The 25,261-nt window shown below is 40.8% G+C and overlaps 2 protein-coding genes across 4 annotated transcripts in view; one reads left to right on the forward strand and one right to left on the reverse strand.

Moving 5' to 3' along the window:
- Positions 1-1,297: 1,297 nt before the first annotated feature.
- LOC119475872 (TLC domain-containing protein 5-like) lies at positions 1,298-4,112 on the forward strand. Of its 2 annotated transcripts, XM_037748953.1 has the most exons (4): positions 1,298-1,684; positions 2,303-2,409; positions 2,560-2,755; positions 3,331-4,112. In XM_037748953.1, exons 3-4 carry the CDS (start codon positions 2,566-2,568, stop codon positions 3,876-3,878), a joined length of 738 nt encoding a protein of 245 aa, XP_037604881.1. In that variant the 5' UTR covers positions 1,298-1,684; positions 2,303-2,409; positions 2,560-2,565; the 3' UTR covers positions 3,879-4,112. The 2 variants fall into 2 exon arrangements, with proteins under 2 accessions (XP_037604881.1, XP_037604880.1); XM_037748952.1 differs by lacking the exon at positions 1,298-1,684 and having other exon boundaries at positions 1,708-2,409.
- Positions 4,113-7,410: 3,298 nt separating this feature from the next.
- LOC119475879 (rho guanine nucleotide exchange factor 12-like) overlaps positions 7,411-25,261 on the reverse strand; it is a 30,596-nt gene continuing 12,745 nt past the window's right edge. Inside the window, exons 2-38 of one of the 2 annotated variants that reach the window (XM_037748965.1) lie at positions 24,833-24,924; positions 22,959-23,057; positions 22,682-22,731; positions 22,429-22,486; positions 21,786-21,991; positions 20,808-20,885; positions 20,332-20,454; positions 19,993-20,118; positions 19,281-19,406; positions 18,482-18,580; positions 18,204-18,314; positions 17,989-18,087; positions 17,861-17,903; positions 17,413-17,518; positions 17,181-17,318; positions 17,063-17,095; positions 16,849-16,963; positions 16,603-16,708; positions 15,168-15,419; positions 14,896-15,046; positions 14,541-14,710; positions 14,308-14,454; positions 13,736-13,821; positions 13,227-13,352; positions 12,929-13,043; positions 12,737-12,837; positions 12,419-12,496; positions 12,203-12,278; positions 11,862-12,029; positions 11,675-11,762; positions 11,508-11,591; positions 11,356-11,432; positions 10,841-11,137; positions 10,511-10,717; positions 8,802-9,004; positions 8,067-8,142; positions 7,411-7,981 (exon numbers count right to left, since the gene is read on the reverse strand). In XM_037748965.1, coding sequence (XP_037604893.1) covers positions 7,968-7,981; positions 8,067-8,142; positions 8,802-9,004; positions 10,511-10,717; positions 10,841-11,137; positions 11,356-11,432; positions 11,508-11,591; positions 11,675-11,762; positions 11,862-12,029; positions 12,203-12,278; positions 12,419-12,496; positions 12,737-12,837; positions 12,929-13,043; positions 13,227-13,352; positions 13,736-13,821; positions 14,308-14,454; positions 14,541-14,710; positions 14,896-15,046; positions 15,168-15,419; positions 16,603-16,708; positions 16,849-16,963; positions 17,063-17,095; positions 17,181-17,318; positions 17,413-17,518; positions 17,861-17,903; positions 17,989-18,087; positions 18,204-18,314; positions 18,482-18,580; positions 19,281-19,406; positions 19,993-20,118; positions 20,332-20,454; positions 20,808-20,885; positions 21,786-21,991; positions 22,429-22,486; positions 22,682-22,731; positions 22,959-23,057; positions 24,833-24,924 — 4,324 coding nt within the window. In that variant the 3' untranslated portion in view covers positions 7,411-7,967. The remainder of the gene's footprint in view (positions 7,982-8,066; positions 8,143-8,801; positions 9,005-10,510; positions 10,718-10,840; positions 11,138-11,355; positions 11,433-11,507; positions 11,592-11,674; positions 11,763-11,861; positions 12,030-12,202; positions 12,279-12,418; positions 12,497-12,736; positions 12,838-12,928; positions 13,044-13,226; positions 13,353-13,735; positions 13,822-14,307; positions 14,455-14,540; positions 14,711-14,895; positions 15,047-15,167; positions 15,420-16,602; positions 16,709-16,848; positions 16,964-17,062; positions 17,096-17,180; positions 17,319-17,412; positions 17,519-17,860; positions 17,904-17,988; positions 18,088-18,203; positions 18,315-18,481; positions 18,581-19,280; positions 19,407-19,992; positions 20,119-20,331; positions 20,455-20,807; positions 20,886-21,785; positions 21,992-22,428; positions 22,487-22,681; positions 22,732-22,958; positions 23,058-24,832; positions 24,925-25,261) is intronic. The other variant, XM_037748967.1, reaches the window with a different exon arrangement.

The following is a 25,261-nucleotide window of genomic DNA, read 5'->3' on the forward strand; positions in this document are numbered from 1 at the left end:
TGGACATTTGTGCAGAAATAAATGCTGCAGTCTTGTGAAGTGACAGGGCTCCGCAGAGAGAAACGGCCACAGGTGTCGCTGTTAGAAAGCATTTCTGAAAGTTACAAATAGTCCCTTTAAATGTTTTTTTTTTAATGCTGTGAACATCAAAAATTAAATCATCTACAAGCCTACAAAACCTAAAAGCTAAACTATCTGGATGGATAAATACAACAAGAAAACAACTTACAAAAAAAGACGTTGATAGTAATTTGGGTGAACTGACCCTTTAAATAAATAGGGAGAAGAGAAGTCCCACAATACAATAATACCACAAATAATTAATATTCATCTCCCCAAATATGCTGTCTGTGTTGTTAACATTTATTTTTATATTTTAATTAGTTGAATGTTTACATTTCTAAACACTAAAAATCACGTACAGAAAGAGTCGGAATTAAACTGTCCACAGTGAGGTCTGTTGAAATTTGCGTCTCCGTTATATTGGAAGAAATCTCTGAGGTTAATTGATCTTCTCATCTAAATGTTGAACTATTCTTAAAATGGCTCTTTTGATAGTAAAGGTTGCTGACCCCTGCCTTAAAGGCAAAAAAAAAAAAAAATAATCTGTTTGGAGCCGTGAAACATTTGATCATTGTGATGAAGGTAACACAGTTTATAGTCTAAGTATATAGTATATAAGTCTAATGCAGTGAGGGCCACAGTGTAAATGTACTAAGGAGTATTAGGGCCACACTGAGGGAACAAAAATCTGAGATTTCCAGAATAAAGTCATAACTTTACGAGAAAAAAAGTCGTAATATTACGAGAATAAAGTCATAACTTTACGAGAAAAAAAGTCGTAATATTACGAGAATAAAGTCATAACTTTACGAGAAAAAAAGTCGTAATATTCCGAGAATAAATTCATACCTTTGAGAGAAAAAATAAAATAACACGTAAAATTACTACTTTATAAACTTCTGACTTTATTCTCTTAATTTTACGACTTTTTTTCTCATAAACCTATAACCTTATTCTTACAATATTATTATATATAATATTATAATATTACTTTATTCTTGAAATCTCAGATTTATTTTTTTTCCCTCAATGTGGCCCTAATATTCCGTCCTACCATAGACCTACAACAATGATAAATAAAAATGAAAATGTAAACAAAAAAACAGTTATTCATTTCCATTTTTTATAAATCCACAGGGAGCCACTGGAGAGGAGCTAAAAAGCCACCTGTGACTCTAGAGCTGCAGGTTGCTGACCCCTGCATTAAGGGGTTACAAGTGAAAAAGGCGGAGAACTACGGCCAAAATTGAAATGTACAAACACTGCTGTGTAAGTAAACTTCCCTATTTGGAAGAAACAAACCAAGAGTTGGAAGTAGAGTTGCTTTAAATGTCCATGACTGACCAATAATCTACCCTGGTGTCAGATTAGAGCGACTCTGGAAGTGGGTTAATGCTGCAGCTGACCATCAGGTGAGCAGCTGACCATCAGGTGAGCAGCTGACACTCAGGTGAGCAGCTGACCATCAGGTGAGCACCTGACCTTCGCTTCACAGGTTATTTATCTTGCACTTCTCACCTGTATGTACACTGACCTACTCCATACAGGGATCTGTCTGTCTGATAGTAGGTCTGTTTAACATTCACTACGAATGATCCTGCAGAGGAGACAGAGAGAGAAGGTGAGGAGCAGGACTAATTCGGATTGTTTTTTAAACCTGATTAAATTATGGTTTAACTTAAAATCATGTTGCATCAACTTTAAAACTGGCTTGAAATTAAGAAAGATCACATTTAAACCTAAACACTACTGCCCCCTTTTTTGTAAACAAAAAAACAGTTATTCATTTCCATTTTTATAAATCCACAGGGAGCCACTGGAGAGGAGCTAAAGAGACGCATGTGGCTCCGAAGCCGCAGGTTGCAGACCCCTGGGTTAACTGAAGACCCTTCAGATCTGCTTGTTCTGATGTGTTGACATGAAACTGTAGTGTCACTGTAGTCAATGCAAACGCATCAGAACAGGTGTTATATGATCAAACTTGAGTTTAGTTTGACTTTATTGTGAAACAGCTGCAGCCTCGTATCAGCCGTCCCGTCTAAAAGCAGGTATCCGCAGAGAAGTAGAGCCTGTAATCCTTTAAGAGGATCAGGTCTGAGATCCAGGGGGAAGGGATAAAGGACCCACTAACTGTCTATAGTAGCCTGCGCAGCACATGGCATCATCGCTGTCATCTTGACACAGTGAAATGTGCTGAGCACTTTGGGCACTTTAGTGGAGTATTTATGTCTTTTTATAGAACATTAAACAGCGATGGAGGCCGAGGCTGCGTACCAGTGTTGTTGGAGTCATTTCCTACATGGATCCTGAATATTACTGATACAGCTGAGAGGAGGAGGAGTTAAGGTAAGTATGCACACATCACAGTTATGCCTTTTAAAATAGTGTTACATGAGTTAAAAATGATGCCCTTCGTTGCTTTTAAAAATAATTAAACACACATGACACGAGTGTGTGTATTTATGATGGTGAAATGAATCCACTCGTCCCATACAGACAGCCATGCCAGTACTGGAGGTGATCTGCAGCCTGTTTGGCTGGTTCTGTCTCTACCTGGTGTTCCGCTGTACCTTCATTCAGCGGGGACCCGAGTGGAACTGCCGGCTGGTCACGTTGTCCCACGGCGTCCTCATCTCGCTGCTGACGGCGTACGTCCTCTTCGTGGACGGACCCTGGCTTTTCACACATGCAGGTCAGTGGTTAATAAAGTATACCTGGAATATGTTGCTGCTATATTAGAAATGTAGACACAAAATTACATTAAAGGTCCCATATTGTAAAAAGTGAGATTTTCATGTATTTTATATTATAATGCAGATTTAAGTGCTATATATTATTCCGTATTCCCGTATTCAGAAATTGTGCGTTTGAAACAAGCCGTTAGGATTTTTGTCCATTTGTGATGTCACAAATCTACAATATATAGACCATCACACGGTTTTAAACATAAACATTCTAAATGTGTCCCAGTTTATTTCCTGTTGCAGTGTATGTACATAACATCAGCTGACAGGAAGTAAACATGAACCCAAACTGTTGCCTAGCAACGCAATTCCATTGAAATGCACTAAAACGGAGCGTTTCAGACAGAGGGTAAATACAGGTATATTCAGGCTGACAGTACGAGGAAAACAATGTGTTTTTTGAACATTACAGCATGTAAACATGTTCTAGTAGAAACCCAAAATACAAGTATGAACCTGAAAATGAGCACGATATGGGACCTTTAAACCCTCTTACCTGACCCTGGTCCTATCCACCTCCCAGGTACAGACAACACTGTGCTCCAGACCTTCGCCATGGCCGTCTGCCTCGGCTACTTCCTCTTCGACATGGGCTGGTGTGTGCGCTACCACACCGAGGGTCCCATCATGCTGGCCCACCACACCGCCAGCATCGTGGGCATCCTGCTGGCTCTGTTCATGGGAGTGTCAGGCTGCGAGACCTGCGGGGTCATCTTCGGCAGCGAGCTCACCAACCCCCTGCTGCAGACCCGCTGGTTCCTCCGGCAGCTGGGCCTGTACAACAGCCTGCTGGGCGACGCCGTGGACCTGCTCTTTATCCTACTGTTCGCCACCGTGCGCGTGGGAGTGGGCTCGGTCATGTTTTACTGCGAGCTCACTTCTCCCAGGACCACGCTGATAATGAAGCTCGGTGGCGTGGCCATGTACGGACTGGCCTGGGTGTTCATGGTGGACATTGCCAGGTTTGGCTACAAGAAAAGTAGGGCGAAGTATAGAAGGTGGCGAGAAAACCACAAGCTCAAAGAAATCAAAGCACAAAAACTGGATGGACTCTCAGACAAGAGTGACTGAAACTCATCTTAAAGATAGTTAAACTCACAGTTCTTGCAGGGACAACGGCTTACAAAGCTTCTGCAGTTTTAAAGGTGCTACTGTTAATACTCTGTCATCAATAAATTAACTTTTGCAGCAGTAATATTAATCCAAAAGCATCATATATAATAGTAATAATAATATAATTGGAAATAACTGAAAGGGTTAGTTCTGATTTTTTGAAGTGGGGGTTGTATGTATACTCTTACTGTTTTTGTGAATGGAGTCTGGTGGCTTTGAAGACCACAATATAACTGCTTCAGTTCCCCGTCAGAAAGGGCTGTCTGACAGTGAGGTAAAGCGGCTTTTAGACACCTAAAAAAAATCAACATCAGTTTAAGTGTACGCTATATTTTCACCACTTTACCTCGCCGTCAGACAGCCCTCTCTAACGGGGAACTGAAGCCGCTATATCGCTGTCTTCAAAGCCACCAGACTCCATTCACAAAAACAGTAATTTTACCTCTCAGAACACAGGAGTTGCTGGTCTACCGCTGCATTGATCGGTTCGTTTGTTTGTGTTATTGTGTGACTTTCTGATCTGAACTAACGTGGCGTCCACAGCAGTACATTGCTTAGCTTCCACGCCGACCGCCATCTAAGTTACTGTATGTAACGTTAATACACTGACTATAAGCCAAGTGTAAAAATGTGTTTGCAGCATGATGAGTTTTTCACATGTTTTTTTAATGCCCATACAAACATTTTTTCACTATGACAAGCTGAAATGCCTGCTGTCCAATAAGTCTTTTTTTACTACTGCAGTGAAGGCACCAATCAAACCAGTCTTGGTCTAGATTTTATTTATGGTAATTACACTAAATTGTGTGGTGTTTTATCGCATCATTTGATAGGACCCCTAAAACGCTTTGCATCTAGAAAAAAGATGATGTGTCAAACTGCTTTACTGTTTTTTTTTTTACTCCAGTCTACCAAGTGTGCTTTTTAAACTGATCTGGGTTTCTAATAGAAATAGCTCAGAACCAGGACGCAGAGATCAGCTAAAGGTCACTTATTTGTGGTTTAAATACACAAGCAGATGGTAATGAGTGAAACAGTGTTGAGATATGATGTTCGATGTTCAGTGTGTCAGCCTTCATACAAGGTTTTAATAACGCTGCCATAATGTAAACAGGCCAGAATCATCTTTTCATGTAGCTATCAGACTTACTTTCACTTATTTACAATAACATATTATCAGCTGCAACAAACTGAATTCTATCAAAGCAGACAGTGAGATAGTTTATATGTCAAAATAAAGCTTTTGTGGAAAAACGTTTTGTATTAAAAAACTAGAAGTAACCAAATGTCGTGGTCTGTTACTTAATTTAGTACTTGACTTTCATTCTATCCCTGATAAACACCGTCTTTCTGCTGTAAATCCTCACTAGTAAATGTATGACTTTATAATCTCAAAGAATATTAAATTTTTTGGGGGGGACATTTTTTATTTTTTTCTCATAAATTTACCACTTTAATCTCAGAGAATATCCACTTTTTTTTCTCTGACATTTTGGAGTTGTTTCTCGTACATTTACTACTTGTCTCAGAGAATATCCAAGTTTTTTTCTAAGAAATTTATGACATTATAATCTCAGAATATTTTTTTAATTTTTTTAATTTTTGAGCTCTTTCTCGTAAATTTACAACTTTAATCTCAGAGAATATCCCATTTTTTTTCTTGGAAATATTTGAGTTGTTTTTTTGTAAATTTACCACTTTAATCTCAAAGAATATCTAAAAGATTTTCTTGGAAAATTTTGAATTTTCTTCTCTTAAATTGACTACTTAAATCTCAGAGATTCTTTTTCACAAAAATTTACAACTTTAATCTTCTTTTTTCTCGGAATATTACCCCCCTTCCCACGGCTCTGTAATTATTATTATTTTTTACCTACGATGGCCCTAATACGCCGTCATACAATAAAACTGCCGAAACAATTTACTGTCGAAACAATCCCATTTTTAGTTAATAAATGTGTAACGTCTCCGGGCAGCCATCAATGGGATACAAAAACATTTTATAACGAACATCACCGTCTACGGAAGGCAGACTTTTCTTAATTAAATTTAAGACTTTTAAGACCTTTTTGTGGAAACTTGATGCTTTTCAAGACTTTTCAAAACCTGCAGATTGACCTTGTAAAGGAACTGATGTTTACTGTTAAACTCAGAGTGGATTGTTCCTTTAAAGCCACTCGTGTCCGAGCTACAGATGGAGCTCACAAAGATAATTAAGATGCTAACTAAAAATAAAATGACACCTTTTCTTCCCCTTCATTTTTTAACAACAGATCAGCTTTAAATCTCCTCTCTAAAAGGAGCTATTTGTGCTCTCAACAAACATGTTAATAACACGGTTAATAGCAATGTAATAAAAATAGAACATTTTGAATAGAACATTTATAAAACAGATTAATGGATACTTTACCCTCTTTTTAAGTAGTTTGTGTTAAAACATTACATGATTGCATGGTGTAAAAAAACAACACAAAACCTTTGATATACATAATTGTACATTATATTCCTTTACATTGAAAACAGTCCATAACAATATTTTTTCAGGTTTGTTTTTTTCTTTTTCTTTTTTTTTTCCGTATATTTCGTACAACAAATCAAAGTAATGTCATGTGTGCAGTCTTGTGGCGGGTGAATATTTCAACAGTCTTTTCAGTCCAACCATTAAAGTGAAGTGCAGAGGTTTGATGAGTGAATGTACCTAAAAGGGGATAACGGGCCGGTCGGTGTTGAAGAAGCTGAGGAAGGAGAAAAACCTCCTTGCAATATTTCAGTTTTTAGTGTTTGATGACAAACAAAATAAAAGGTCTGGAATACAAAATGGAAAATAAACTCTACAATAAAGTTCAATTCAATAAATTCACATGTGCACACACTCTGAAAAAGCTTGTAGTATCTATTATATTGTGCTCCAGGAAAAACACCAGCACACACAATAGTTCTTTTTATAGCTGCAGTTTTCTGCAGTTCTACCAACTGAGGGCAAAATGAGATTTTGATAAAGATTGCACTGTATTTCTATGTGCATTCATTCATTAGTAAGTGCTCCTGATAAAACAAATATGAAATGAAGAAGACGTATTTGCCAAATCTGCTCTCTTACTGCATATGTTTGTTTATAAGTCATTATGAACAGGCAGTGATCTGGATCTTTGTTAGCTATATCATGCTACATTCAAGTGCTATAGGAAATTTAAAGTCTATTTGCTCAGACTTTCAAACCAAGAGGCCAATGCGTAGCCTATAACGCCAATTTCTGACCAAACAAGCCAAGTTTAGTCGCTCCAAACCAGTTGATGGACGCTCCTAATTCACATTTAATTTCAATTGAATGGAAACACGGCTAATGTTACACGTTTGTGTACTGATAAAACAAACAAGATATGACATGTTAATTATTGAACTTCGGAGGTGCTGGTATAGGTTGTTTTTTATGAACAAGATCCAGCGATGTCTTCTCAATTCTAGTTTTATGCTAAGATGGGCTAAAGACATTTGGGGATGGATTTTACAGCATGAATGTTTCCAAATTTAAAAAATATAATCAGTGTGATGAGAGATTTCGGCATTTAACGGTTGCTTTTACAAAATAAGGAAGTCTTTCTTCAAGCATGTTCAACTATGTGGCGTGCTGGACTGAATATGTACAGTAGAGGTTGTCTCTTATTGCAGACTTTTATATATCAAGCTTACAGCAGTGAGTCCTGAATAAGACCATCGACCTTCTTGATCCTCAGAGAATCTTCATGTCTCTTTTAATCTCTGCTGTGCATCCGTGTGACGTCACACGCTCCTCTTTTTCCATTTCATATCTCCAGTGTTTACGATAATTTATGCAGTTGGTTATTATTATTGCAAAAAAAAGTGACTGAATTGTCCTCGTGTAGCTCCACAGAGTCTCTCCTCTTTATAGTGAAACATTTGTCTTCCACTGACACATGAAGTCTTCATAACACCAGTGTTAAATAGTCAAGGATTCATCCAGAAGTGGTAGAGTGAGTATGGTAGTGGTATGAAACTCACACGACCGAGAGAGAAGGAAGTCTGTCATCACTGAACCCCGTCTGAAAAATCACAAACAAAAGTGTTTTTGTGATTCACTGTAAACGTACAAAAGATTGATGTTGGATGAAAGTCAGTGAAACACACCGTTGTTGTTGTCATCGGAGTCAGTAGCCGCGTCGCTGTGTGTTTGTCGCAGCTCGTTGTACTTCATCTCCACCTCCTGGAAACACAACGAATGAGGCAAAAAGAGTAAACGTACTATGGTACACGATTAGTTATAATACTATAATAATAACAGCATTTAGCTTTCACAGTTTTGACAGTAGCATGGTAGCCTTTATGAGATCATGCATGCTGAAAAATCCCAGGATTCTGCAGGTATTTTTCACAGGAAACCGGACGGGATTATATTTTTAAAGATAATTTTTGGGGCTTTTATGCCTTTAATGGTAGTGAGAGTGATGGTTATGAAAGAGGGAGAGAGAGAGAAAGAGAGAGAGAGAGAGAGAGGATGACATGCAGCAAAGGACCTCAGGTCGGATTGGAACCCAGGGCCGCTGCAATAAGGACTCAGCCTTGATACATGACAATTTCCCATAAACTCTCAGGTTTCTCAATTTCCCGGCATTCAACTCTGATCAACCAGCGAAAAACCCAGAAAACACAAAATAAAAACCAACCATTTGGTGCCTTTTTGTGCATGAAATATGCTCATTGTGCTCATCTTGTCGGGTCTACAAGCATCACTGATCTCATCCATCATCACACTATCTGTGTCTACTACAAGGTCGACTACTCCCTGTGAGTATTACCCACCACTTGTTGCACTGTGTGTGTGTAAAAGCAGCTAAATCAGGCTGTCAGTTAGATGTGCGGTACCTTCAGATACTGCAGGTCGGCCTGAAGGAGACGCATGTGGGTCATGAGCTGCCTGCTGAGGTTGGGGCCGCCGCCGCCTCCTGCCTGCGAGGAGGAGGAGAGCAGTTTCCTCATGTCGATCCCCACGTCGCCTCCTGCGAGCCCGTCATCGTCAGTGCTGCTCTCCTCGAGGCCCCCACCGAAATCCAGAACCATAAAACCACCTGGGTGGAGAAGCAGAGCAGAGCAATAAGCGTAATTCCAGAAATGTCTAACTATTCCTTTAAAGTTCAGGTCCATCTGCGTTCTGTGCTGGGTTTTTTTCAAATGGAAACGTCCACTCAGCCGTTGCAAAAAGCAGTGACGTAGGTTGCCGCAGTAACCTAATAAATAAGGTTATGAATAATGTGAACGCTAGCACTAGCTGAGTCAACTTTAGCTGTGTTAAGTTTGGAAATAACTTACTGTAATAACTAACTATATACTCCCTGTTTCTGTGAGGTAAAATGACTGTTTTTGTGAATGGAGTCTGGTGGCTTTGAAGACAGCAATTTAACGGTTACAGTTCCCCGTCAGAAAGGGCTGTCTGACGGTGAGGTAAAGCAGCTGTGGATGGGAGCAGCAGAAAAACGTACTTTAGTTACCAAAAAAACGCATAAGCAATATCAGTATCAATATCAATTCAAGTGTACGCTATATTTAGAATATTTTCACAGCTTTACCTCACCGTCAGGCAGCCCTTTCTGACGGGGAACTGAAGCTGTTGTTGCTGTCTTCAAAGCCACCAGACTCCATTCACAAAAACAGTCATTTTTTTTTTACTTTTTATTTATTTATTTTTCAGTTGTTAATACACTGAACAAATTTCACATCAAACATAAAAACAAAGATTAACTCAAAAAACAAAAACAAAAAAAAAAGAAACGAAGAGGGGGGGGGCACTACTCTGACATTACAAACTTTGATCTGTTCTTTTCAGATCATCTGTGAACATGAGCCATCTTTTCTCTTGTTTGCTTTAGTCCTTCGATAATGAGTCAGCTTTTCCATAGAGTATATTCCCTCTACAATGTCCAGCCACTGACCTGGTCTTGGAGGATCACATTTCAACCAGCTCCTTTTTACATGCAAGTATCAGGATTTTAAAGAGATAGATGTCCTTCTTTTGAATTATGTCACTGGGTATCAATCCCAGGTACACTATCCGGGGGTCCCTATGGATCTTGTAACAAAAAACTCCTCAAGGGTTTGAATAACCCCTCAAAAGCAGTAATTTTACCTCTCAGAACACAGGAGTTGCTGGTCTACCGCTGCATCGATCAGTTATTTTGTTTGTGTTATTGTGTGACTTTCTGATCTGAACTATCGTGGCGTCCACAGCAGTACATTGCTCAGCTTCGTACTCCTGTCTGCTTCTCCAACCTGGGAGCACGCCGACCGCCATCTAAGTTACTGTATGTAACGTTGATACACTGACTATAAGGATGTATATATACTGTACATGTAGCAGCATCATCATGCAGAAACCTACGTCAGGTCACCAGGGGGAAACGTTTTTAAAAGAGCTTGAAAGGAAAATAGCATTTTGACGCAAAAACATGCAAACTTTCAACAAAATTTTAATGGTCAGATTTTAATACATAAGAAACACCACTGAATGATATAGAAACCTCAAAATGATAATGGACCCGCCCTTTAATCCTTCAGTATAACGGGCCAAGATCCCTCACCGTTGCGTTCAGTCGTCTCAGAAAGCTCTGTGTTTTCTTTCTGTGAACTTGCTCGGCTCTCAGCGGGCCCTTCAGGACTCCCGGGCAAAGAGGCACTCAGCAGACACCCAGGGGCCCCACTCTGCTTGCTCTCCTGCGTCTCCTCTTTCTCCTCCTCAGACTCTCTGCTCATCATGTGGTTGAAAAGAGCCTGCTTCAGTATCGACACTAGGACACAGAAAAATTATGTAAATGTCATCTCATAATCTTTTATACACTCAAAACGTAGGCAGATGAAACAAAAACTATCTAACAAAGTGAGTAAACATGTTTTTGTAATATGTAACTTACATGTCCTGAGAGCATCTTCTCCTTTAGAGGAGGACATTCTGAATGCGTTGTGCTCTTGGTTTTCAACGGCGATGCCCTGACATGAGCATTCTTCCTGTGGGAAGGGCAGTCCGTCTGCCAGCTGCCCGTCCAGGAAAGCTTCTAGTTCTGCTTCATCCACCTCTTCATCCTCCTCCTCTTCCTCCCGTCTGTCTGCCGCGACCAGCTCCTCTTCCTCGTCTTCTGATTTCATGCATCCATCAAACGGGTTGATACTCGGTGGAGCTTGAATGTCTGGCGAAGAGGCGTCTTCTTTATCTGGGATGCATGGAGATGTTGATTCAGAGGGTGAGAGTGTAACATTGGAAACAAAAAAATAAAAAAATATATATTTAAAATGTAGTTTTTAATGTAATGTAAAATAAGAAATACTTCATGTAAAACAATTCAAGCTATGAGGTAAGTCGCCTTCAAATTAAAAAATTCTGCAGAGGAAACTGATGAAGATAAACTTAGTCCAACCACTGCTGCTGTACCTGAAGTACCTAACGTGTCGTTAGGATCTTTGCTGGCCTTGGGCATCCCACATTTGATGATCTCAATGGCGTCAGCACTGAAACACACTCACATTAGAAACAATGATAAAAAACAAACATCAGTGTGTGAGAGGCTGCAGTCAGTGACTCACTCAGACTGAGCTGGAGGTGTGTTGTCTCTGTGGTGAGGTTTGGTCTTCACGGCGTCAGCACATTGTGTGATCAGACACTGCCACCTGGATGAACGGAGGCGATACAGCAGGATGAGACATGCAGGAAACAGGTGACTTGTAGTTTGTGTTTGTGGTGCGAGACTTACGCTCTCTGATCGGACACCGTCTGAGCCATCAGCTCGTAGATCTGAGCCCCGTTCTCCGACATGGACAGCACGAAGAAAGACTTGTTGTCTGATGAGGATGAAAATAAATAACAAATTACAGTTACATATACATACTTAATATACACTGTATACACAGGAATTAACGAACACAAAGTGTGGTTCTTACCGGTCGCCACCGGACGAACCAGGACAGTGTTTAGCTTGATGATGGGGCTGAAGATGTGCTTGGCGTCGGCGGCGCTGGCCGGATTCTTGCCGTGGAATTTGAGGACCAGACGTTCGTCCTGTTTCTGCAGTAAAACCAGGATGTCCTCCAGGAGGATCGTGTACAGCTCTGAAAGGAAGACACTGCTGATATCAAACTGTATGTGTGTGTATAAATGTGTGTTTGTTCATATTTATGTGGGTAAATTAATCTACGCATTCTCCTCTTTATTCATAAACTGGTGGAAAGTTAATGTATTTTATTTAATGTTATCCTCATATACAGGTGTGTGGTATGTGTACCAATTGTCTTTTCTTTATTGACTTTCCAGGACAGAGGTCCCTCGTGCACCATCTTCCTCTTCGTCAGGTCCAGATTCTACAACAAATACAAAATACAACATCAACAATAATACAACAATACATACAACAATAATGCATCAGACATACACTTTGATGAACCGGTGGAAGACTTTACATTGAGCTCATTATGTTCAGAGATGATAACTAGTTTCTTACCTTCAGCTCCAGGATCATGGGGTTTTCACTCTGTTTGAGTGACGACAGGTCTAACCTCCTCTGATACTCCTCCAGCCTCTGTCGACAAACAACACAACTCGTTAAACGCTTTTCAAACCCTGGAAATTTAGAAAAAACAACCACAAGTTTTTAGCGGTTATGGCTCCGCAGCAGGAGAAATCAGCTTTCTCGGATAACATCAACTACATTTACAATCAGCACTGATTGGACATCCACATAAAAGGTGGGGAATTCTCCCTTTAAACATCACTTTAACCCTAACTGATATATATATTACAATGACTCTGATGTGCGTACCTGTTTGTTCTCAGCCTCTTTGACCGCCTGGTTGACGTGGTTCAGGATCTTTTTGCAACATTCGCCAGCTTTCTTCACCTTTTCCCTCTCCTCACCATCTCCTGCGTGGAGTTTAACAAACATCTGCTCCGTTACCAATATCATGAGCTTTAAAAGGGCCTGCAGTCACTTTGACACCTGAGCAGTTTATACCTGTGTACTTGGCGATGTTGTCCAGTAGGAGAGGGTACTTGGTGACTCTCTGCATTTCTACAGGAATGATGTCTTTAAGCTGCAGCCGGCGACACAGACGGTTGCTCTCAGCTTCCTGAGAGAAAGACAATAAGGAGGGTCAACATCCATAAAAAATTAATTAACAGGTCTACTACATAATTAGGGCTAAGAACGACACTCTATCTCTATCTACTAATCTGCTATTTCTTTGAAATATCAGGATTTTCTCATCACAAATCAGTAGACTATGGTTTCCTGTATCACTGTTGTTGCTGACCTGCATGAATAAAGTGAAGCGCTGGTCTTTCTTCTGCCTGCTCTTGATGAGCTCCAGCGCCGACGGCTGGTTGCTACAGAAAGTTCCCACGGCTCGTTTTATCTTCTCCTCTTCCTCCCCGCTGAACTGGAATCAAAACACTTTTACATTCATTCAAGGTATTTACTGTAGCTAATGTTTTCACTCAGAGCAACTTAAATGCACATTAGGTCATTTTCTAATGCTCTCTCAATCAAATCAATAACAGAAGACAGAGTTTGGTGGAGCAGCGTGGGATCATGGGAGTTGTTGTCTTCATTGCAGTCAGCATTTTTCCCGAAGCGATCTAGACAGCTTTTTCAAGTCACTCATGTGAGGGTATTCACGATTATCCAGATAATGGAAATTCACCACAATCAACTTGTTGTGAGTGTTTTTTAATTGCAATCTCTGCTCTGATAAAATCCTAACACTTCACCCTGTGCTGAAGCTTTTAATCTTCCTCCTGAAAGAAAAGAAACTGGTCTTACCCAGGCCAAGAGGTCATCTGCGATCTGACCGATCACCGACGTCTCACTCCTCTTCCTGATGGCCGTCATCTGCTCCGTTACAGACACTGTGGAGCAAACAGAGAAGAAGTTCTGAAATACAAACATCCAGCATCTCGTCGATGTTGTTGATAATTCAGATAATTGCTCTTCATGTTTTCTGGTGCTAATGTCTTGACATATTTTATCTTTTCTCATTACTAAAAAATCATTTATTTATTGACAACAAAATTACAAATAACATTTAAAATGATGTGCTTTAACGTATAAAAAATAAAACTACAAAACTTTTTGTAACCTAAATCCCTCCAATATTCAGTATTAGCACATCATACCAGTTAAAAAAGACAGAAATTATGCAGCTTTATGTGTTACTAGATAGTTTCATAAAGAAAGGGAAAAGTTAAGAAGGGAGAACAGCATGCAGCTAAAAGTAAAAACAATTTATTGTCATTTATAAGGTTGCAAATCTTTTAGCAAATGAATTCTATGATTTGTGCTCTTCCCTCTGAAACATGCAGGGTGTTATTAGTAGTGCGTGTGACTGGTGTTACCATGCAGCTGAATGATTTCCTCCAGGTTAATGAAGATGTGTCTGATGTCCTCTGGCGGGAGGACGCCGTCTCTGTTCAACCTCTGGTGGAAAACACAGTCCAGCACCTTCAGCATCCGCAAGTGAGCACGCTCAGTGTAGAACAGCTCTGAGGGAGGACACACATGTATAAGATACACTGTACTTTTTTATTTCAGCATTTTCACATCACGCTGTGAAGTGTCGGTGACTCACCGTTGATGACTTCCTGCCGTTTGATCTCCTGTGGCGTTAAGCTCGCCAGGACGCCTCGACTCACCAGACTCTGCCAGTTCTGAGGGTTTTCTTCACACTCCATCTCCCCTCCCTGGTCGTCTTCACTCTGGATGTCGGCTGAAGTCACCGGACACTGCACCTCCATCCTGCTGACAGTCAGAGACACAGAAACTTTATTTATTGTACTAAACCAACTGAAAAAAAGTGGTAGAATATTAATTATATATGTTTTATCACATTTTCACCTACTGTCACAACCATTAATGTAGAGTTGACAAGAGTAATTCATCTCAAAATTGACAAGTGCAAGAGAAAATGGAAACTGTGTAAATACCTGAAAGCCTCCTGATCTTCCTCCTGTAACTGCTCCAGGTTGGTGGGGCTGAAGTCAAACTGAGTGCTGGTCGGACTGGAGACGCCGTCCTGGTGGTCCCCAGGCTGCAGACCCTCGCCCAGTCTGGGCTGGATGCAGAATGGAGACACATCTGGAGATTATGGAGGAGAAAGGAAAGAAAAAGTCAGGTCTCACTAACCAGAGTCCAAACCAAACCAAACCCCCCATAATCCCTGAATCAGGTGACGAATAAAACCAGGTGTATATCTTACTGGAGTCTGAGTCTTGTCCACTGGTATCTGAGGCCTGACCGCTGGGCGAGCTGTGTGTAGGGGAGGTGGTGGTGGAGGCGGTGGTGGTGGAAGGCGTAGATTGCATACTGGTGTCCGATCCCTCACTGAGCTGATTTCCACGGATCCGTCCAGAACTCGAGGAAGAAGAGTCCGACTGCTCAGGGATGCCAAAGGCCGGCTGAGGGAGCTGCTTTGGTGACCGCTGCTTGTTGATCTCCACGGCCTTACCGACTGCACACAAACACATACGTTAACATTTATGTATGGTCACACTCAGATGTACACAAATACTTTCCTACCGCTAGTGAAAACGTATAGAATCATTTTTATAGCATTTGTTGCTTAAACTGGATTTCTCATGCCTCCACAGTGAACTGGGAATCAAAAAATGTTGCTGAAAACCTTTAGTAGCTATACTATATAAAGCAAATCTTTTCTGGGATGGTGGAGTGAATGAAATATACATTTCAGTCTTCAGAAGTGTCTAATCCGTTTGTAAATGTATATGCCTATATTATCATAATAGATAACACAATATAGTCTAATATATGATAAATGGGTACTGTAGATAGACAGAGGAAAAAAGGTTAATGAGTGTTGATTGATAGATACTGTAAATCTGTATGTTGTCTGTATGTTTTTGCAAACAGTACAGCTCCATACATACAACATAGTTAAACATTTTATAAATCTAAAAACGCTGTATGTACTATATTTACACTGTATCTCAAAAACATGCATCATTCTGTGACATTTTACGTTTTGCACACATTGATGAGGCCACTATCATCTCCTCTCTCTGTAATCCTCCAGAGGTGTAACCACCCTGCAGATCCATATCTATCACCTTGAGCTAACTGGTATGTATTGCTCCCGGGTTGTGACCCAGGTGGTATCTGATGGTTGAGTCCTCGGTGTGAAAGGTTAGTATTAGTATTTTTGCTTGTAATGCACATCCCTACTACAGATGATGAAGGGAACGTGAAGGGAAGTGATGTGATACAGTGATATGTGGACAGACAGAAAATAAGGACAAGTAAAATAAGTAACACCATTGTTTTGTTTTCTATGACATTAATCTGATGTGAATTTAATAGCGTGAGCTTGACGAAATGCATACAGAACAAAAACATGCACATGCTGCTGAATTTAAGATGTTGATGATGTCAACATTTTCTAAATGTTCACACAAAAAGCTGATTTGGTCGGAGCTGAGCAATGTGAATAAATGTTACTAATAATATAAAATATGAGTAGCTCTCGGTCATTTTGTCAATGTAGCTCTCAGAGGAGAAAAGGTTGGAGACCCCTGCCCTGGTCCAACCCTGGTCTTTGGTGTGAAAGGGGTATATTTGACATACAAATGGTCATTTTGTAGGTGAAGTATTCCTTTAAACTGTAGTTTCCTCTTCACCTGAAGTGGAGTCCACTCTGCTCAGACGGCGAGGCGGGCCGAGGATGTTGGGAAACCGAGGCTTTTTCACCTTCTCCTCACCCTCCTTCTCCGGCTTATTGCTCTTCTGCTTGTTAAAAGTAACAAATTTAAATATTTACTTAAAGGGGGGTTACATTTCAAACAGATTGTAAGACCATTAAAATGTGCTAATGCTTCTATGTGAAAACAATAAAGCTCTGCGTGTTTCAGAACGAGGGATCGGACCTTCATCTTGGGCAGGAAGTTGATGCGCGCTCGTTTCTGTTCGAGGCCTCGAGGCTCCTTCACTTTCACCCCGAGGTGCTTCATATAGGTGAGAAGCACATACTGCATTGTTTGGCTGCAACATGACAGAACACACAGTCAAAACACTTCTCCAAAAGCAGATATAGATACTGTAGCTCATAGATGACAGAACATCCCAACTCCTTCCTCTCACCACTTCTCCTCTTCTGTGGGCTGTGACGTCAACCTGCAACAGGCAGCTCAGGGTTAGCGCACACACACATAATCATACGAGGAAAATATGAGTTGAATATCCTTTTGTGTGTGCTCACAGGATATCCTCTATCTTGGAGAGGATGTGTTCAGCACATGAGCATTCCTTCTCCAGAGCCTGCTGGTCTTTTCCTCCCTCTGAGTCCAGCTTTGAGAGCTCGTCTTCAGCCAGAGTCATACCCATGCTGCGCTTCTGTCTGCACACAAACACATAAAAAACATCATTCATGTAGAGATATTATATTCTTACAACTAACTTATAACACAAAAAAACAGTTGTGTGCCTCATACCTGAAGTCCTCCAGGTTCTTGTGCAGGTCTGGTAGCAGTGCGTCCTGTAACGCCTGTGTGAACTGTTTGCAGAGCTCCTCTGGGATTAACTCCAGCCTCCGCTTCTCTGTGCACATGAAGCCCATTGTGTCATTGAAAATTTGCAGTAGTTAATGTCAGATTAGCTACATCATGAGGTCAGTGCTCAATGTCCAAATTATGCTTCTTTAGCAAACTGATCTGTATGTTGAGGGTAATGTTACCCTGCTTGGGATTCTCACTTTTGGAAGCATGACAAAGCTGTGTAATGTACAACAACATAAGATCTGACAATCAAATTTGTAAATCGGAGCCACACAGGGTGAAGGATGTCTGGATTTAAGAGTCTAATTTAAAATGATCAAATGTGATATTTTCGTGGCATTTCAAAGAAATCTGAGATACATTTTAGTGTCTTTCCATCCCTTACCTAATTCAGCTGCGACTGCCTCTGGCAATGGTACTTTAAGATTCTGGAAAAGACAACCGGAGTTACATCAAAAAAATATACAAACTATTCAGAAATGTGGTGTGAAGAGAAAAGAAATTACAACTTACTGCTGTTTTATCCATGAAGAGCGAGTGGAACTCCATGAAGAAGCGCCGGCTTTCTTTGGAGTTGGTTTGCTTGTGCATGTCAGCGTAGAGATAACAGAGCTGACGGAGGGAAGAGGACAGAATAGAGTATAAACCCACAGAATGCTGTCAGATTAACAGCATGGGTATTATTATACTTTAGTCTGTACTGTGTGTGTGTGTGTTTGCATATATACCAGAGGTGTAGGGTCATACTGAGAGACAACATAATGGAGGAAGACTGCGAGGTGAGCCGGCCGAGACTTCAGCGAGTCTAAACTCTGGAAACAGCTACACAGTCCGTTAATCTGACACACAGAGAGAGAGAGAGGGATCGATACTGAAATTCCTCATCAGCTGTCTGAATTTAATGAAAACACGGAGCCCTCGGACGCCTGACGTGACTGCATCATTCATTCAGGGCAACATGCTTTTTGTGTCACATTTAAATGTTCATATAGATTTAATTAGATACCTGCTCTTGCTGAGAGTCAAAGTAGTCGTCTTCTGCTCCAATGATCTGGAGGTTGAGGAGGTAGGGAGGGCTACCCACAATGCACTGAGCACTGGAGTCCTGAGTGATATATATTGGCATGGTTATGGACAAACACACACACTTAGGCCCTGTCTACACGTAAACAGATATTTAAAAAAAAAAGGATATTTTCCTTTACGTTTTGGCCTCTGGTCCACATGCAAACGGGGTTACAAAAAGTGTGTGGGAAACGATGACGTCCTCTCCTCATTTCGTACATGCCCATTGTTGCTTTGTGTAATGAGCATGCACCAGAAACAATAACAAAGATGGCAGGATACCGGCTTTTTTACGTTTTGTTTGCACTGCTCGAACTAATTACTAATTTACATTTAACTTAATTTGAAAAAATGTTCCAGTCATAGGAGACCAAAGCAGGAACACAGTAAACATGTCAAGGCTTTTGGGTGATTGAAGGCGAGGTTTGGATCACTCAAAGGGCGATGGACATAAACCTGAATGACCTCCTTTTCTTAATGTATGCATGTAAAGAGACAGTTGATGACAGCAGAGTGATGACAGGAACCAACAATAACTAGTTATCGATCTGACTGTAATGAAGCCGAAGGAAAGGGAGAGAGAAGGGTGGTAACACAATTCCTTGACCCTTAACTTGTGGTGACATGTAAATATTACGGCGAGCGTTTGGAGTCGTTTTTGCGTTCAAGTGTCTACGTACGCGTGGACAGATTTTTTTTTTTTAAATATCCGTTTTTTAAAATGTGTGCGTATATATTACTGTGTCAGGAACATCCTCAGAGTCAGGCGATGAGCAGAAGTTGATGCCGTCCCGCCGGCTGACGTCCGGGCTCTGACAGGGCGTCTCTCTTTTGCCAGGACCCTCTGTGAGGGGGCTGCTGTGCACCTAACACACACACACACATATAGAAACACACACATACATTAATACACACAGAACAACACAACACTTAAGCCAAATTGATTGTTTAGTCTGGTGCTAAATGCTGGGAAATCCCCGGAGATTGAAAGTCGAACCATTTCATCCCTATTTATAGAAGTCGTGATAAAAGAAAGAGGAAAGTTATTACAAAGGAGTCTGAGTAAGAGGTATTTTCAGATTCGCTTCCTGTTGTAATATTACATCGTGGGATCTCTTACAATATATTATTATTAACAACATTCCCTGTGCTCTACAGCAGCACCTGATAATCCAAAAAACTCCATCAGGTTTTCACTGAAATCACAACAAATCATGTTGAGAGCTATTTATGAAATGGAGCATCAATCTAAGACTTCTACCAAGAAATTACTGACTAACATCTTCATTATTTTTATGATAAATCAACTGAAAATTGTCATAAAATAGTTCCCAAAGCCCAAGGACACATTTTCAAATTGTTTGCTTTGTCTGACTGACAGTCCAAAACCCAAAGATATGAAATTTGCAATGATATAAAACAGAAAAATAAGCTTCTTTTCATTATACCCACAGAGTTATTGTTGGTTGAGGACCTGTCGTTGGCGCTGTCACCCCGTGAAGACGGCGTCTGTTCCCTCAGAGGAGGCCCACCGTCCCCCTCCTCAGCCTCACCGTTCCTAGACCCTGCGGCTCCATCCTGAAACACACACCCAGTCCACCCAGTTCACCCTCTCATCAGTTACCAGTAACACAGATCCTGTTGACTAAAGAGGCTGCAGTGACCTGTGTTAATGTGAAGTCTGTGGACACGACGGAGGATTTGAAGCTTAATTTAGTCCATACATTGTCACAGAGGGAGAGTTTTGACACGTTATTTATGTAAAATTGCAGTTTAGGTTTAGTTTTCTACCTGTAATGCCGCCGCTGCTGCTTTGCTGACCTGCTCCTGCAGCAGTGAAATGTGCTTCTTGGCCTCCTGGACCTCCTTCAGTAGTTTAGGCCGAGGGTTTCTGCTGTACTCCTCCTCCTTCGCCTTAACACAATCCCAAAGTGTAGTCACACAAAAAAAGATATTTCAAGATGTAGCGCCTACTATCAATCAAAAAGTCGCTAAGAGGCGAAAGGGAGGCTCTTTACTGTGTGACTCGTAAAACAAAACCACAGCCCTGTGCCCATTACCGGAAGTGTTTCTAACCAAAACAACGTGTGCAGCCTAAACAAATAATAATAAACAATACAGGCTATTTGATGATCTCCTGACTCATGTGTAACTGGTGGAAACACGATAAGAGACAGACAAACTATACTCAACATAAACTGTATAGATCATTTTCATCATAATCACTGTGTCTAAGAAAACAAACAAACAATCTCACTGCATCATACCTGGAGGTCCTGCTGCTCCTTGTTTAGCATCTTTAGCAGGACGTCGGTCTTCTGGCTGTGCGTTGTTTTGTTCTCATCCTAAAAGAAGAAATAAAGAGGAAACATTAAGTCTGTGAAATGTTTTTCTGCGAAAAACACATCATTACATCATTATCACAATGTGATTGAAAGTAGTTTGAGGTCCAAACGGAGAAAACAGAGAAGTGATATTAATCAGACTGAAAGTGAAAATGAAAAAAGGGGAATGAGGACACTCATGATAAAACCAGTTAGTACATCCTGCATGTCTTCAAATTCAAGTATTAGAACTGAATAAAAGTCAAATACATTTTTTCCTAAAGATGGTTTCTGTCATTTTAGATAGTTCTTATCTCGCTGATGTTTGTTCAAGTGTTCATCTGCTATAAAAAGGGGATGTGAAGTGATGATTGACAGATGAAGTAGCCATCGCAGAGCACGTTGTGTGTGTCCATATCAGTGTTAGCAGAAACGCAGATGACAGTTCTGAATCACAAGTCTGTGTAATAAAACATGTGTCAGTTTGATTATCGCGATTGCGACACTACTGCGCAGACTCTGTTTCCAAATGACGTCAAAATCTCAAGATGGCAGTTATCTGGGATAACTTGGCTTCACTTGTCTACAGTGGGAGGAAGCGGAGATGCGTCATCCATTTATATATATACAGTCTACGTGACAAATTGTTGACATAGTGCAGCAGTTGCTGGCAGAAATGGACTGAAACGACGGGGTTAATTAAAAATAATGAGCTGCGCGGGTTGTACCAGCCAGATAAGGTATCAGCAGCTTATCACAGTTAAAAATGACATCATTTCAGAGCATTGAAGTTTCAGTTCACCACTGAGACTCCACACACAAATCCCACACTAACAACAGGACCAATATAATTTTAAAAATAATATAAAATCTGTGTCCCGTCCTTTAATGAAGAGATAGAGCTCTGACATTCATTCTTACCCCGTCAGGCAGAGAGGTGATGTGCTCCTGATGGCTGCATCGCTCCCCACCTGGCAGTGCAGGTGAATGGGGCGCTGAGAGAGAAGAGGGTAGGCTGACCTCTGCCCCTTCCTCCTCCGCCTTCTTCTCCTCATCGTCTTCCTCCAGGGGCATGTGAGGAAGCCCAGGAGGCCTCCCCAGCACCGTCAGCGCTACATAGGAGCCCGCTGCCAGAGAGGAGTCATGGGAAAGGAATGAAATGAAAGAAAAATGCTGATTCATGTATAAAAAAAAGCATCCAAGCCACCGTGAAGTCCAGCTGAGAGAAAGAGAAACATTTGACCACTGAAAAAGAACAAAATAATGCTGATACATTATGTCGTGATTATATGTCTTGTACAAGCCAGCTGTGCACACAAGTGAACAGGAAAACCCCCTAAACTCTCTCTCTATATGAAATCTCATATTTATTTCCACAAGACATGAAGCTCTTAATAGCTGAGACTCGGAGAGTCGGCACAAATGTGGATTTAATGGCTCCAGTAACTAAATATATGAACGTATGGGTGACGTCATAGATGCCATGTCCATGTTTTTCTACAAAAGAAATTGCAATCACATGTGATGCAGCAATCTGAAGCTGTAATTAGAAGTGCATACTTACATTTTATCAGCTTCACAACCTCGATGTGGTTTGAATGTGTAACTAAGGTCCCATTAACCTGTCAGAAAACAAAACACATGGGGGAGAGAATCAGTTGACCATGGTGATAAGGTTGTTAGTTAAGGTTATCACTTTTCAGAACTGGACGTAGCCCACTGGTATCGGGAGAGAGAAAAAGTCATATAGGTGTGCATCTCTACACAAAAGATCAGTTTCATCCTTTAACTCACTTTCAGACCCAGAGATGTCTCACCTTAATGATCCTGTCTCCTGTCTGAACACCAGCTCGCATCGCAGCTCCATCTATAACACAACAGACAGAACAGAGTCAGAGATGGTGCTTCTATCAGTGTGTTTGCGGGTCCTCACTTCTTGAAAGGGTTGATTGAAGGTTAAGACTTGACTTTAAGGTTCAGGTTAGAATTGGTTTAGGTTTGGGTTAAAGCTGAGGTGTGCATTATGTCAATGAGGGTCCTCACAAGTATAGAAAGACAATTGTGTGAGAGTGTGTGAGTGTGAGAGAGCTTTACCTTCCTTTACCAGCTGCACAAACACGGGGTTGTCTCCACTTACGGTCAGCCCGAAGCCATTCTCATCTCTCTGGATTATCACACAGCGCTGCACAAGACCTGTCATTTAAACACACACATTACATTACATTACATTACATTACATTAGATGCTACCGACGATGTCATGAGATAAGATAAAAACTAATGTTGGATGTGACGTAGATGATCCAACTTCATGGTATGATATTTATGGTCTGGTAAGATCTTCGTCTTGTGGGAAACATTCTCCACACAGGAAGTGACAAATCAAGAAACAGGAACAGAGAAAGGGTTTTAAATAGAAGCCTCGGGATTCACCAGCAAGAACTGGACTCACCAGCAAGAGATGTGCTTCCTCTCTCTTTCATATCCTTTGTACAGTAATTAAGGCTGTCAAAGATAACGTCATAATAACTCGTTAACGCAAATTTGCCCGGTTGTAGCGGGCTCAGTTTTAAAGCTACTGGTATCATATGAAACTACAAAACCTAAGGAATCCATTGGTACCAACAATGTCATACTAGCTTGTTTCGAAGGAGGTTAAATAACACTCCAAACGTACGCTAAATTTTGGTGAGGAAAAACTGTCATAGCCATTTTCAAAGGGGTCCCTTGACCTCTAACCTCCAGATTTGCAAATGAAAATGGGTTCTATGGGTACTCACGAGTCTCCCCTATACAGACATGCATGCATGTTGATAAGAGTATTAAATACTTGACAAATCCCCCTTTAAGGTACATTTTGAACAGATGAAAAATGTGCGATTCATTTGCGATTCATTGTGATTAACTACGGACAATCATGCAATTAATTGCGATTAAATATTTGAATCGATTTGACAGCCCTAATACAAACATGTTGTGAATTTTGGAAATGATTGCATCTCTCTTTTTTTCAATATCTGTTGACTTTTGGACTTGGAAATGTTGGGATCACACAAGTCTGAAACAATCCTACGCAGACGCCGTGCGCAATACAGAGATACATTCTGGGTCGGGCTCGTTTGGGCATGTTTCGAACTCGTGGTGTGAGTGGTACCGGAGTGAAATTAGAGCAAGACGGAGCGGGAGATAAGGCGACGCTACAACTTTTTGATTTTTCAAAATATTTTTAAATTGCCTCTATGTGCACATTATTACCCTGTTTGGTGCGTTACCGCCACCGACTGTTGATCAGCGGAAAAGCGTGGAACAATACGCAGGACTGATTATTGCGTCATAAAAACACATTGCTCTGCAGCGCTATTGGTCAAAAACTCCACAGGTTGCCTTTAACCTGTTTATATCTATTAAACCTGACAATTTGGGGAATCCCATGACCACATGCACAGCTCATAATAACCATTTGAATCTGCCAAGTCCTCCTGGCCCAGTGAAACCAGCGCATCGTTCATATTCCTGCACTCTAACTCCACCAACACCCTGAAATCTGCAACGTCCATCTGCCAGATCAAGAAACTTCCATCAACGATGTTCTTCCTGTAGCCGCTGAGGAAGTTCAGAGACTCACAATCTGGTTTTCCTTTTTCCTTCTCCCACTTCAAAGAACTATCTGAGAGAGCTGAGTGGATAATTGGTTGTCTTCTGGCCTCCACGAAGGAGCCTCCAGGGTGAGGGAAAGGGCAGGAAGGATTAATGTCAACCCAGCAACCCGGGCAACCACCTTTACAACTTGTTTCTGCCTCCACACCATCTCTGTTCACCCCACCACCGGCCCCACGTAGTAAAAAACTATCGTACAATTCATACTTTAAAGTTTAAAAGGCAAAAAGATAAACCTTAGACAGAAAACTTAATTCATGAGTACAGAACTAAATGACAGAAATGAATAAATGTGTGTTTGTGTCTCTTTACCTGTCGGGTCAAACTCATGTTTGAGGGAGACGGAGGATTTCTCATTCTTGGGTTTCTTGTCTGTGGGGTCCTTGTTGAGAATGCTTGGGGTCCTAAAGAGACATAAAGCAAAGTGAGAACACAACTCAAGAACTTCAAAATACATTAATACCTTAAAAATGTATATCTGAATTAATATCTGAACTAAAACTTGGTAAAGATAAACCACCTGATTTTGATATAGCTTTCCGAAAAATCCCAAATTTCCTTTCTGGCTCAGTGTTTTGAAATTCAACTCTGAATGTCATCAAATTACAAAAGAAGCTGATAATCTAGTGCCACTATTGGGTTCTATAACAATATCAGGGAGTGTATTTTTAAGATAACAAAGGAGAATTAAATGCACAGTATTTGTAAACAATATCAATATGCACATAATTACTATGTCAA

Source organism: Sebastes umbrosus, chromosome 17 (assembly GCF_015220745.1).
Source record: "Sebastes umbrosus isolate fSebUmb1 chromosome 17, fSebUmb1.pri, whole genome shotgun sequence".
Classification (NCBI taxonomy): Eukaryota; Metazoa; Chordata; class Actinopteri; order Perciformes; family Sebastidae; genus Sebastes; species Sebastes umbrosus.